The following is a 14524-nucleotide window of genomic DNA, read 5'->3' on the forward strand; positions in this document are numbered from 1 at the left end:
ATTAAGCTTGTTTACATGTTGCTTGTTCAAGTTCCAGAACAAATGTGGTCATTATAAGTGGTCACATCAGCCTTTAGCTGATACTTCAGTACCAACTCTGCATCAGCAGCAAAGTCCCATGACAAAAATAAACTCTACAAAGAAGGCTTAAGTACAGATAAAACAAGCATGACAGAGCACTGTAGTCAGACATTCTCATGTGATTATACTTTTGTTAGCCATTTTTTTCTCATAAATATCCGATTTTCAGAACAGCTTTTAATGCACCTTTAGCAGTCATGCACATATTCACAGGAGATCTGTAAAATGCAGAGCAGGCATGAGGGCACTGACAGATCACTGTAGTGAATTTTGTACTTCCCATTTCTTGCAGTCATTTCTGACTCAGTCCATGGACCTGCACAACAGTTTCAGTGGTCACTTGTATCTGTTTCTGCTCTTTGATAGCTTTTTAAACTATCACAACACCAAGCATGTTAAACCAAGAGCACCTGTGGGGCCAATGGGCTTTATTTACTCATTCTTTGGGAAACTGACTTTGCCTAGCTTATATATCTTGCCAAAACTAAAATAGTTCTGGTCTTCTGAGATTTATAATACTCTCTGACATTTTATGACACTTCAGTATTATTGGACTATGAAAGAAGAAATGATAGTCTAATACGTGCTTTTGTTTTGCCTAGTAAAAAAAAAATTCTTCAGTGTAAGGTATGTGCCATGAAGCATGTAGCTAAAACAAGTTATCCAGGTTCTAGAAATCTGGGAGGTCTTGGAATACATTTTAAGTAATATTGCAATTCTCTGTTTGAGCAGGAGCCAAGGAGAATTTGGTCTTCATGTAAAAATCTGAAGGAAGAATCTGAGCATATGATGTTTATTAGATCTGATTGCAAACAGCAATTAGCTGTTGGAACCACCAGCTAAAATCAGGATATAAATATTGCATCTTCAGTACGTAAAGGAAAAAGTCTGCAGTGGGAAATACGCTCTTGATGTTTTAATACTTCAGGTTTGATCTAAGAGGACAAGAATGATAAAACCGCATTTTTCTTTTTTTTTTTTTTGGTCAGGATCTTGTTTATCCCCAGAAAACAATGTTTGAGCACAATAACATCTGGCCAGACCTGATTAGTATTTTTTTAAGTTCCATGTGGGATATTGAAGTCTTGGACTAATTGGCCTCAAATCCCCAAGAAAGATGCACATTCTATAAACACATCTACTCAACCCACTCTCTTTTTCAACCCCATTGCTGTAAGTATTGATTTTTCTTGTTTCAGTATGGTCTAATGCTAGTGTAAACCAAGTCAGATTATAGCTCACTTTCTACAGGTTGGGGTATATCAGGAAAGCAAAACTCACAGCCTCACTTGCCTACTTCTTTCTTCTTTTATTTTTCTAAGTTTAGAAATCTGCACTCTTCTCAAAGCAACTTCATCCCTCGTAAAATAAAAAGTCCCCATAACATAAAAACTCTGTGAAACTTGATGAAATGGCTTTTTACAAGCTTGGTATCATGCAGATCTTGGGTGGTCATCCTCTTGCATTTCTGAAAATCAATCTTGATTGATAGATTCTGTGAGTAGTTGGATACCCTGCTGCCTGTAGAGAATCAGACATCTGATATCTTCAGGACTTAACACAGAAGCACAAATCCCACGATTCTCAAGTTATTTAGACCCTTTTGGGAAAAATAAAACCAAACTACCAACAACAAAATCAACAATGGACAGAAAACAAGAAAAAAAACCACTTAAAAAAAAAAAACAAACACAAACATTCGAACTCCTGGTTTGGGAAGGGAATTGCGAATTGGGAATTCTATGTTGACATGGAGAGTCACTTTCATTCAAAAAAACACAAGGCTATATTCCAACACGCATCATTAGCAAATTGCCCAATTAAATGAACCCCTTTTCCAGTTCCTTTCAATATACATACAAGCCCTTAACATTTCTCATCTGCACTTATTATTTACACTCTCACATGACAGGCCCTTTTTCCTCTCCCCCTTCTCTTTTGTTCATTTTAATCTTCTTTAATGTACACCATAAATCACAAACCACTCTATAATCTTCTGAAATCAATTTATTAAGTGTGAAAATATTGGCCAAAATTCAAATGATATGCAGCATACTGGGGATACCATGTGGTGTGTTATAATCACACTTGTTTGAGAAACATTAACGTCCTCAATGTACAGATGTTTTCTGACCCATTTCCTGGATAGTTTTAAACCTGACATTATTTCAGACTGGGACATACTTAAGCTTTCTAGGACAAAGTCTAGAAAGGACTTTAATCAGTAATGGAATATTTACTGAAATCCCTCTGGTGCAGGACTATGCCTATTTAGGAGCTGGTCATACCTACTGAGACTGCATCAGGCAGTCTTAACCTGAGACAACAAATATATGCTGCAGGGGCCAGCATTGAGCTTGGGTGTAGTGGATGGTCAGCCTGTGGTAAGGACAGTCTGTCAACTGCTACCTTACAAAATAATATAAATAACCAGGTGTTGGACTGGATCTTATCAGCTTGTCGCCTGTTTCATAATAACCACCCATGAGTGCTGAGGTGATTTTATTTCAGACACCAATGTTCCTCTCTGACCTGAGAAACCCGCTACTCCCTGCAAGATGCAGGGATGCACCAGAAGCAGCAGAGTGACACTGCCTCAGTGGAGCACTGAGCTCAGTGGCCTCTGCACACCTTTCAGTCTGATCTCAGGGAGTTTGGGTTGCTCTGGAGCTGCTGTTTCTGGATAAGACCAGCCATATTCATACATCCTGAACCATCCTTATCTCTTACCCTGCCAGGGCTCTCTGTCCTTCTTTTCACTATGCCACGACACTAGTAGTTCACATTCCTATCCATCCTGTGACTCTGGTCTGGTTCAGCCCAAGAGCATTTTCCTCTTGCAGAAGCTACCCTGGTGCCACGTGTAACAAAAACAGGAAGAAGTAAGCCGATATAGGAAGGCAGGGAGGATCATATCAGTTCATATACCAGGGCAGGATGATTGAGGCTTACCACCTCTCTTGGATGTAGCCTCAGTCAGTCTTGGCTGTAGCAGCTCTGGCATGTGGAGGAACTCTGGCATGCATCTGTGTCCCAAGATGTGGGACTTGGCAGTCACAGAGCCTTCACTGAAATCTGCACCTTTCATTACTTGCTCCTCTACTTAAGCACGATGCAGAGATGCTAACCCTAACACTGTACTTTTATGTCAAAGGTGCAGAGGCAACACTTCGGCAGGGCCGGGGAAAAGTGACAGGCTGCTCATCAGCCAGGGGAAATGGGAACTATACTACAGAGATGAGAGGCTGAGAGTGACAGCACATGCTGCATATTGTGGTAGTTGCCAGTGGTTATCAGTTACAGCTGGCAGGAGGCCAAATTCAGGACAGAAATGGTTCTCTCTTCTTTCTCCCCCAGCCAGCCATCATAAAGCGAACTGTCATTAAAATGCAGGTTCTGTGACACTGGAAGAAAGTCAATGCCCAGTATAAAAGGGAGTTTTATTGAAAAAGTATATATGGTTTATGGTATAGATCTAGAGAGATTTGCTATGAAAGGAAACAGAAAGTAAGATACTAGTACAAAAAATATCACAGTTTCCCACCATGCTTAGAAAGGTGAAATAATCCTTCCTGGGACTTAATGACAGAAGAATATAGGGCACTTGATCACTTATTCAACTTTCTCCTACAAGGGAAAATTCAAAAGAAAATAAATGAGGAAGAAAAAAAAAAAAAAAGAAAAAAGAAAAAAAGTATGTATAGAATATAAAATATGTTTTCAGGATGCTGAATAGATAGTCCATTCCATGCAAAACGGACAAAAAATGGATGAAGAACTATCAGCAAGCTATGTCTACATACCCAGATAATTGCTCAGCAGATAATGGCCAGCTTAACTGCTAAACTGAGCAGCATACAGACGTGGACCTCCCCCTACAGCATGACTACATTGTACACACACCTCTGTGATTCATGTCACATCAAATGTTCTCCTTATAATACAATTTGACTGGCTAGGATTCCATTCCTTAAGTCCGTGTGAAATGTGCCCACTAAATACACAGGCTTTGAGGGATGCTGTAGGTAGAGTAATGTCTAATAAGCATTGATGTTTTTGAGGAATCTCTACAGGAATTTTCCAGTGTTTCTATTTTTCTGCACTTTGGCTTTCACCCTATAGAGGGGCTGATTTCCTCCTATGAACAGCAAAGTGGTCCACAAATGTAGTCCACAGAGCACGTGACGTAGGACAGGATCTGTCCACTGTCTCTGACTGCTTCTTGGAAAACCTGGTGAAGGCTCCTTTCCTTCAAGAATAGCTCTCACTCTACTCAACCTTCCAATTCCTCTGTTGATGCTACTTTGTATTTCACCTTCTTACCTTTCTTTTTACTAACTTTTCTCTCTACTTTCCTTCCCCAGTGCTTCACCTTCATTGCTGCTTGTTTTTTTTTTCTCCTTTTTTCTGAGTTTTACTTACTTTACTTTCACTTGTCATTAGCCCATGTCTGCAACAACATCTCTGCAAAGTGACGTGTATTGAGCAACAGCATATTCTTCTGGAAAAAGCAAAGACTTCGTGTGAGTCAGCTGCATAGCAGAAATTCGCACCAAAGGAGCCTTTACAGAAAGGTCAACCGCGGAAAACGCCGTTGCGGAGGGACGTGCCTGACGTTCGGCAGCACTGACCGGTGCGGCGGAGCCGGGAGTGACAGCGGCCAAACCTCCAGCGTGTACAAAACCTGCCGCGAGGGGGCGCAGCGGGCGGCTCGAGCAGGAAGGGAGAGCAGCCGGCGTGCAAGAGACAGAAGTTCGTTAGGCGGTTATCACCCGCAAAGTACAGGGACGTCACGCTCCAAGCGCTCGATTATCACCCTCCGCGGACACATGCTTAGCCATGGTATCCACGCGAAGGAGAGCAAGGATGTCCGCCCCTGTCAGGAAGGATACTGAAACCCTGACTAAGTTCGGAGGCAGCCGTGCAGCTGTCCAAACCTCTGGCTGTGAAGAGTGAATAAGCCTTTCCCTGGCAGAACAACTGCGTGAAGTGTGAGCAGGTAGAAGATCTGCTCTGACTTGTGACGAGGCTACAGGATGAAATACACAGATTAAAAACTGCCATGGGGTACAAACAGGGAAACCACATTTCACCCATGCACTGACAAGTTATCTCAAAGGAAAGAACACAAAACACAAGGCTGTCTGTATCACATCAGGTCAAGGCTGGAGGCAAGAACACAAAGGAAAAAAGCAAATGGAGGTAAGTTTGTGCTTGAAGCCAAATATAAAAACCCTCCTTGCCTTCTTCACCTTCCTCCCTCACTGCCCCCCCACCTCTCCCAGATGCCTCTGTACAGCAGGTATGAGGCCCTGGATGTGGAAGGCCCATCTGTGGGTGATAGCAATCCACTCAGTCTGGACAAACTAATGAAACCAAACCACAAAAAGCCTTCCCTCAACATCAAGGCTACATCATTGAAAAATAAGAGATGGATATTAGCTGCAGGTGATTCTTCCGACAATGAAGTGAATGTCCAGTATGCTGAGCAGATCCCCTTCTTAGAGAAGTCTGCTGTCTTCCTGGGGATCAGGTGAGAAATATCACCAGAAAATTAGCATGGTACAGCCGTCAGACCACAGCCCCTTAATGCTTTTCCATACTGGGAGATACGAAGCAGCTACATGTGCATCAAGGGCTATCAAAAGTGACTTCAAGGCCTTGGGATGACAGCTAAAGGAATTGAATTCACAGATCATCTTTTCTTCTCTGTCTCCTGTATTGAGTAAGGACATGTAAATACATCAAAGGATCTTATCTTTAAACACCTGGCTCCACCAGTGGTGCCAGAGCCAGAACTTTGGCTTTTTGACAGTCAAATGGCCTATATGGCACCAGGTTTGTGGGCACCAGGTAGGGTTTGCCTTGCTCAAAGAGGGAGAAAGGTCCCTGGGGAAAGCCTTAGTGTGGGTCATTGGGAGGGCTTTAAACTAGGTCTGAAGAGGAATGGGGGGAACAGTAAGCCTTTCCATGATAAAGTGTAGGAGAGCATAGCTCTCATAGATTAGAGGGACAGGGTGCTAGCAGGGGCCTTGAAGAACCCTGTGCCTTGAGAGGTCGTGGAAACACTGCAGCACATACAAAATCCTTCGATGATAAGGCAGTAGCTGTTGCAGCAATAGGAAAAGGCAATGGGAAAAATCAAGGCAAGTATTTAAAAGAGATTAAGGAGTTATGCTTTAAGGAAGTGACAAGACCAGCTGTCCAGCAGAAGTGCCTCTACACCAATACATGCAGCTTGGGAAATAAACAGGAGGAGCTGGAAGCTATTGTACTACTAGAAGATTATGATACAGTTATCATCACTGTTCAGTCTGGAGAAGTCTGAAAAAGTCTGAAAGACCACCTGATAGTGGTCTTTCAGTATCTCAAGGAGAGTTACAGGAAAGAAAAGGACAGACTCTTTAGCAGGGTCTGTGGTGATAGAACAAGGGGAAATGGCTTCAAGCTAAAAGACGGTAGATATAGGTTGGATATAAGGAAAAAGTCCTTCAGAGTGAGTGTGGTGAGGCACTGGAACACGTTGCCTAGAGATGTGGTTGATTCCCTGTTCCTGGAGACCTTAAAGGTGAGGCTGGATCAAGCCATGGGCAATCTGGTTTAGTTGTGCATTGTTCATTGCAGGAGAGCTGGACTAGATGACCTTTAACAGTCCCTTCCAACTCTAAGGATTCTATGATTCTATGATTCTATTACCCTGGAGATCACTTCTTGTTCATTTCCTTGGAGGTGGATACACATCTCTGTGGGAACACAAGAAAAACAAACTGCTCAGAGCAGCAGCTGCGGAGCAAGATGTATGAGTATGAGAATCAAGGATGACCGAGGCTGAGCACGGGGAAACAGCCATTCCAGAAAAAAAAAAAACAAAACATGGAAGGAGAAGAAGAGGATTGTTTAGCCAGCCTTTTTTGAGGAGAAGTGTGCCTTTCTAAACAATCCTCTACTTCTCCTTCCATTTTTCTTGCTCCACAGCTGCTGCTCTGAAGAGGTTTTTTTTCTTGCATTCCCACACATTTCCCTACACATATTTAAGCTGAAGATTCTTGAAATCTCCTTAGTATTGACAAACACATTTTCATAGCTTTCCAGTCATGCCCACTTGTCATCTTATACATATAACGAAGCTTGCTGAAATGAGATGGGTCTCTTCCCTGGCACAAATTCCAATTTCTAACATAGTTCAGAGGAATGTTAGTTCCATGAGAATTGGCTCTTTGTCTCTCTGAAGGCATCTACTGTTTCTGCTCTCCCTGTCCCTTCCACACTTCGTTCTGGTTAAAACAAAGACCTACCTGTAACGTAGTAATCATAGATCTGCACAGGAGCTGGCTTGGGATGGGTCACTACAAAGTCCTGTTCAACTGAGAAAGTGACTTCCTTTTTCTTCTTTTGCAAGATCTGGGAATGGGAGGATGAGGATCACATAAGATATTTTCTTCATATAACACAATCTGGAGTTGATTAATTATATATCCTGTATATATATATATAATATATAATTAATATAATATATAAGATAATATATATCCAATCCCAGCTTGTACCCGCTGATACAGATGTGGGAAATCCATTATCTGCCTGTCAAGTTGAGATCAAAAGTATTTTTGAAGAATCCAAAGTGAGATAGAAGAGAAGAGCTGTAGGTTTCCAATCCTGCTTGGATTATCTTACTTTGTAAGATAAATCCTATTGGCTTGAGGCGAGAGAAAGAAAAGAAGTCTGAAAAGACTGGTCTTAATTCCCCAAGCAATTACATTTCTATATGTACATTCTGGTCCAGGAATTAGATTAAAAATTAGAGTTGGGAATGAATTGAAGTAAGAGAAGGAATGATTTTTTTTTCTAGATATCTTAGCAGTGTTCCATGTCCTGTTAGAAGAACTGGGATTTAACAGGACCCTACCCAGGGAACATAGACATGAAAGATCCTCCTTCTTGGTGTTTATTCACCATTTACTGAAAGGAGAAAGATTTTTTATTAGTTTATTAATATTTTTTAAATTAATTTCATATAGTTGCTAATAGGTATCAGTTTGAAGCTTTGTCGGATGTGTGGGATGTTACACAGTTTGGGGAATAAGCAGCTTAGTGAGTAGAGGGCAAAGCTGATGGGGAGGGGAATATATTTGGGCACTTCAGAGTATGTAACCTCTCTGTAGATGAATCTATAACATGCTGATTTTATTATTTGTTTAAATCAAATATACAGTGTTCGGTACTTACATTTTCCAGGTAAAGGAGAACATGGTTTTTCTTGTATTCTACTTGCATCACTGTATGGGCATCAATGAGCTTTAAAACAAGGAAACAGAGATAAATCCATGGAGTCGTAGAATTATAGAATAGTTTGGAAGTAACCTTTAAGATCATCTAGTTCCACTCCCCCTGCTATAGCCAGAGACACCTCCCTCTAGACCATGTTGCTCAAAGCCGCCTGGCTTTGAACTCCTCCAGGGAGTGGGAATCCACAGCCTCTCTGGGAAACCTGTTCCAGAGTCTCACCACCTGCACAGTAAAGAGTTTCTTCCTAATATCTAGTCTAAATCTACTCTCTTCCAGTTTAAATCCATTTCCCCTTGTCCTGTTGCTACTTTCCCTTATAAAAAGTCCCTCTACAACTTTCCTGTATGCCCCCTTCAGGTACTGGAAGGCTGCTATAAGGTCCCCCTGAAGACTTCTTTTCTCCAGACTGAAGAGGCCAAACTATTTCAGCCTGTCGTTACAGGGGAGGTGCTCAAGACCTCTGACCATTGTCATGGCCCTCCTCTGAACCCACTCTAACAGCCTGATGTCCTTCTTGTGTTGTGGATTCCAGAACTGGTTGCAGTACTACAGGTGGGGTCTCAGGAGAGCAGAGGGACAGAATCTCCTCCCTTGACCTGCTGGTTCCACTTCTCTTGCTGCAACCCAGGATACAATTGGCCTTCTGGGCTGCAAGCACACATTGCCAGCTCATGTTGAGTCTTTCATCAACTGACACTCCCAAATTCTTCTCCTCAGGGCTGCTCTCAAGTCACTCTTTGCCCAGCCTGTATTTGTGCTTGGGATTGACCCAACCCAAGTGTAGGATCTTGCACTTGGCTTTGTTGAACTTCACGAGATTGGCGTGGGCCACCTCTCAAGCCTATACATGTCCCTCTGAACGGCATCCTTTCCCTCTAGTATGTCAGCTGCACCTCTGAGGTTGGTATTATCTGCAAACTTGCTGATATAAACCATTAACTAAAACTAAATATTACCTCAGAACCTAACACCTTGTGATTTCGGATTCTGTTCCTAGCCAAATATCAAGGGCTGGTACCTGTTTTTTTAGAGTCTCAATTTTGCTGGATAGATGGAGGATGCTGAACAAAAACTGCCACTTGACTTAGTGGGGCTTATGTGCTGGGAAACACAGCGGTTTACTAGAGGGATACTACCTGCCTCTATTGTCATATAGGTTTCAAAATTAGTCTGCTAGATCTGTGACCCTTTCCCTTCTTGAACAGTGCTGGTTCTGAGTTCTCAGCTGGTAAGGCTTCAGCTGAAACCCTTCCTAATTTTTATTATGGGAAAGTCAGTGTTGCGTGCTCTCAGCTCCCTTCACCCAGTACTGGGGATGATGCAGCCATACAAACACCTCACAGGGTTTTGTAGAATCATAGAAATCATTTATGGTGAAAAAGATCACCCAGTCCAGCCATCATGTAACACTATCACTATCAGTATACCACTGAACCATGCATGTCACTAAGTGCTACGCAGAATCATAGAATCATGGTTTGAAGGGACTTCCAGGATCATCAAGCTCCAACCCCCCTGACACAGGCAGGGCCACCAACCTACAAATCTAATACTACACCAGGCAGCCCCATCCAACCTGACCTTGAACACCTCCAGGGATGGTAACTCCAACACCTCCCTAGGCAGCCTGTTCCAATGCCTAACCACCCGCTCCATGAAGAAATTCTTTCTGTTGCCTCATGTCCTAATCACTTGTCACCTGAGAAGAGACCAGCTGCCTCCTTGCCACATCCTCCTTGTCACAGCCTCTTTTCAGGTAGTTGTAAAGAGCAAGATCTCCCCCCAGCCTCCTTTTCTCCCGACTAAACAGCCCCAGCTCTCTCAGACAATCCTCATAACTCTGGTTTTCTAGTCCCTTCACTAGATTCATTGCTCGTCCTTGCACAAGCTTGAGCAACTCTAAATGGTGGGTGGGATGAATACCATGATTGGAAAACTCCGATTGAAGGCTGCGGGCTCTTCAGAAGGGATAGACAGGGTAGGAAGGGAGGGGAAGTTGCCCTCTGTTTGGAAGTGGATAGATTGCAAAGAGCTGTGTGAAGAAAAGAGCAAAGAGCTTCTATGAAGAAAAGCTTCTTCATAGGGAACTGGGCTTGTTTAGCTTGGAGAAGAGAAGGCTCTGGGAAGACCTCCTTGTGGCCTTCCAGTACTTGAAGAGAGCATATAAACAGGAGAGAGATGCATTCAAGGCCAGGCTGGATGTGGCTCTGGGCAGCCTGGTCTAGTGGTTGGCGACCCTGCCTGTGGCAGGGGGGTTGAAACTAGATGATCTTAGAAGTCCTTTTCAACCCAGGCCATTCTATGATTCTATGAATATTCATCTCGTGGTGAGGAGCCTAAACTGAGCACAGTACTTAAGGTAAGTTCTCACCAGTGCTGAGTACAGAGGGACAATCACTTCCCTGGTCCTATTGGCCACACTATTTCTGGTAAGGCTAGAATGTTACTGGCCTTCTTGTCTGCCTGGGACACTGCTGGCTCATGTTCAGCTAGCTGTTGACCAGTACCCCCAGGCCTTTTTCTGCTGGGCAGCTTTTCAGTCATCCTTCAGCAGCTCTATGCCACTGCAAGGGGTTGTTATGACAAATGTGGGAGCTACCATTTAGCTTTTTTGAATGTCATGTGACATCATTGTAGCCTATACAAATCCCCCTGCAGAGCCTTACTGCTCTCAGACAGATCAATACTCCCACCTAACGTGGTGTCATCTGCAAACTTTGCACCCACTTTTTGGATGAATACTTTTTGTACCATGCCTCTGTTTTCATCCAATTCCTATAGTCACAACCTGGTGTCTCCTATGTACCTGGGTGATTTGTTTAATTATGTTTCTATTGTTTACCTTATCCAGGGAAGATTTCACAGGAACAAAGCCGGAGAGCATCTTCACATCAATAACGACCATGTTGGAGCTAGAGCGCTTCCCTGTGTAACTGAAACAACAGACGTTCCAGTCAGCCTGGTTTGTGTCAGGGAAAGGAAATTCTCTTGGCTGTTAGTCTCATACAACACAGAAAGAATGGGGTGAATCACATGCACTTGCTGGCTGGCTCAAATGGGAGACACTGTGGGAAGGACCCTGGTATGAGGGGGCTAAGCATGTGCTAGCAATTTATGTACTTATAGTGTAAGTATCACAAGGTCTTTTAGGAAATATGTCATATTGGTTGATACCATCAACACTGTCCAGCATAGATCAGCTCATGGTTCATGACTTTAAGCGAAATTAAATACACACAGTGCTCTACTTGGCATGTCAACTGTGCAGCTGGTTTGTTGATGGCACATTACCTGCTGATGAGTACAATATCAAATTTTCCTGGTTGATCTTGGGGGCAGGAAGCATTTGATGTCTGTACTGAGAGAGAAAATCCAAATGCCCCCTCTGGAAGGTAAATGTTGTATCTCAGTACTGGCTGAAAGAGAAAAAAAAAGAACCTTTTTAAACATGCCAAGGATTTTTCTTTGCATTCTAAAATAAAACATCAGACTGAGTGAAGTTTCCAGGGCATGTGAATGATTCTTGATTATGTTGAAGATCAACACATCAGTCTTCTGCATTTTGTCCATAAACATGCTTGTACATGGGCACCACACATTAGAAATCACTTAGTTTAAAGAGTTTAGGAAAATCAAATAATTAGGAAAAAGAAAGAGAAATCAGATGGAAAGTCATCAGAAATACAGCTGCATTGCATGCAGAATGTAGGATACAGTAAAGAGGAGGGCAGACACTTACTTGTATAAGTACACATCCAGTGCCAGTCACTGTTAAGTTGTATTTCCCAGGGACTTCAGGGAGGGGAGTCTGTTGCAGTAGGAGTCTGTTCTCATTATTAACAGTAAATACTTTCTCAAAAGTGTTCTTCGAAGTGATCTTGATGGCATTTTGTGTAACAGAATTATAGGTGGCCTCACCATAAGCAGCAAGGGCTTGAAGAGCAACAACCGTGTCCTGAAAAAAACATAATAAAAGACAATTAGCTACACAGTGTGATTATGTGGAGGAAATCAATATTCTGATTCTAATACAAAACAAAACCACTATGACCTGGTTAAAGAAACCCTGAACTTGTATATGATTCCAAGTTTCCCACATAGAAGGAGGCATTTCCTTCTGACGTGCATATTTTAGTGTGAAGGAAATATCTCTACTAATTATAAAGGTTTCAGAGTACAAAATATGAGCACTAGAGCATACCTCAATAAGATATTTCAAGTGAAAATGCATGTATTTCCTAGGGGACTGCAGAGAACCTCTTGGTCATATAGCAATTAAGACCTGTTAATAAGAGGTTTTTTTAGGTTTGAATGAATATTTGGATTTCTTACTAGTCCAATTACTCCTTTACGTATTTTACTTATGTATAGTTAAGAAGGGAAAATAAAAAAATAATAATAATAAAAAAAGGTTTTAGAACTCGCTAAGAAAAAGACTTGGTCTTTATATACATGACAGCAAGATACAAGAGAGAAACAAAACTAGTCATAGCCTCACAGACAAGAGTGCTGCAGTAGTGCCCCAGTTCCTAGGACCAACTGGGGAATGGGAGTTTATGCACCTGTGTGGAAGAGAAACCTCCATAGGGATTCTGTTGCCTGACAATCCACTGCACAATTGCTGAGGCCTTTGTGAGATCCTCTTGATTGTGATTTGGTTTGTAGAGCAATGCCAACAGCACATAGCTGGTTATCTCAACCTCATTTGATGGAACATGGTCTAAGAGGTGGGATTTTTCAGGTGGGGATCTCTGTTTCTGCTCCCAGTACTTTGAACCATCTGAATAAACAAAGAGGGTGAAAAGCAATGAGAATGAATATTGATATCACTGTTCTATGCTGTCCCGGAGACATACTGTGACCTGGCCTTTCTCACAACTACTTGATGTAGAGCAACAGATGTGCTGTAAGCTTTCTCTGTAATTACTTGGAAATGTCTGGTTTCTGATTCACATGCCTATACTCTCAATATTGTCAAGGTGCATGCCATCAATAAAATGTATTCCATCCTCCCACCTCCCCAAATCCTGAAATGGCTGAAACTCACCAACTTCCTTTGCTGATTTCTGTAGTTCTCTAAGGAATGATTCACATATCTCTGCCTTGCCAGCTAAGCAGAAGGCATAGGTCACAAGTGCCTGAGTATAAATGTCACTGATGTTTTTCTCAGATACAGTCTCCAGACAATAAAAGGCATTTCGGATTACTGTGTACTTCAAAAACAAACAAACAAATAAATAAAAACAACAACCAAAACAACGTGTCTGAATTCTGAACAGTTGTTCTCACTGGATCTAAAGTTTCTCTAAACCTCTTGTTCATCCTGTCATCATCATGGCAATAAGACTTAAGTTTGTACAGTAACCTTGGGAGAGAGAATACATGACTTTTTAAGGAAGGATTTCAGACTGAAATTCCATACAATTAAAGCAGATTTTCAGTGTGTTCATGAAGATGTAGAAGACTTCTCTGCTTCTTCCACATCTAATTCCTTCTGCTTACCTCTATGGTAACAATTCACACACACTCTTCCATGTCAGATCTCATTTCATCAGACTGCCCATCTGCTTCCATATGTTGCACAGCAATAAAATTTGATGTAATATTGGCAGGAAGGTTCAAATTCTATCACTATACCACCAGCATCCACCTCTGGCTTCATGAACCAGCATAATAAAATAGGAGGCATTACTTCTGGAACAGTTCTCATAGGTTTACATTAAGTGAAAGAAGTTTACTGTTGGACTCCATGTCCTCATTTATGTTCTTCTTAATCAGGAAGTTTCTCAAAAAGTACATGACAAACCAGAGGCAGAGAAACTGATATACTGAAATCTAACATCTCAGCTGTACTCTCTTTTGTACTAGTAGTCACTTTCAAAGAAGGATAAATCTGCTTCTCACTCTGGTGGATCTTCCTTTTCCCAGTATGGCTTTTAGTTCCATTTAGATTTTGCAAATTTATCTGTAATGCTTTATCTTCTTGACTAAGTCATATTTGAGACTAAGCCATGGTGTGTGTGCTACTACCTAGAAAGACTTTTTTAACTGAAGGTGAACAGTGTCATTGAAAGCAGGGTAATGTTAACTGGGAGCTTTCTCTCTCCATCTCTTTGTCTTTCTCTACTACCTGGACTATTTGTAGCAGGTACAGAAT

General features: G+C 42.0%; 1 protein-coding gene across 1 annotated transcript in view; it reads right to left on the minus strand.

Moving 5' to 3' along the window:
- Positions 1 to 4520: 4520 nt before the first annotated feature.
- Positions 4521 to 14524, minus strand: part of LOC100545094 (ovostatin) — a 31521-nt gene continuing 21517 nt past the window's right edge. The window contains exons 28-35 of the mRNA XM_031555626.2: positions 13415 to 13580; positions 12930 to 13147; positions 12107 to 12322; positions 11659 to 11783; positions 11210 to 11300; positions 8308 to 8376; positions 7377 to 7482; positions 4521 to 4582 (exon numbers count right to left, since the gene is read on the minus strand). Of these exons, the coding sequence (XP_031411486.1) occupies positions 4521 to 4582; positions 7377 to 7482; positions 8308 to 8376; positions 11210 to 11300; positions 11659 to 11783; positions 12107 to 12322; positions 12930 to 13147; positions 13415 to 13580 (1053 nt within the window). The remainder of the gene's footprint in view (positions 4583 to 7376; positions 7483 to 8307; positions 8377 to 11209; positions 11301 to 11658; positions 11784 to 12106; positions 12323 to 12929; positions 13148 to 13414; positions 13581 to 14524) is intronic.

Source organism: Meleagris gallopavo, chromosome 1, assembly GCF_905368555.1.
Source record: "Meleagris gallopavo chromosome 1, MGAL_WU_HG_1.1, whole genome shotgun sequence".
NCBI classification, from domain to species: Eukaryota; Metazoa; Chordata; class Aves; order Galliformes; family Phasianidae; genus Meleagris; species Meleagris gallopavo.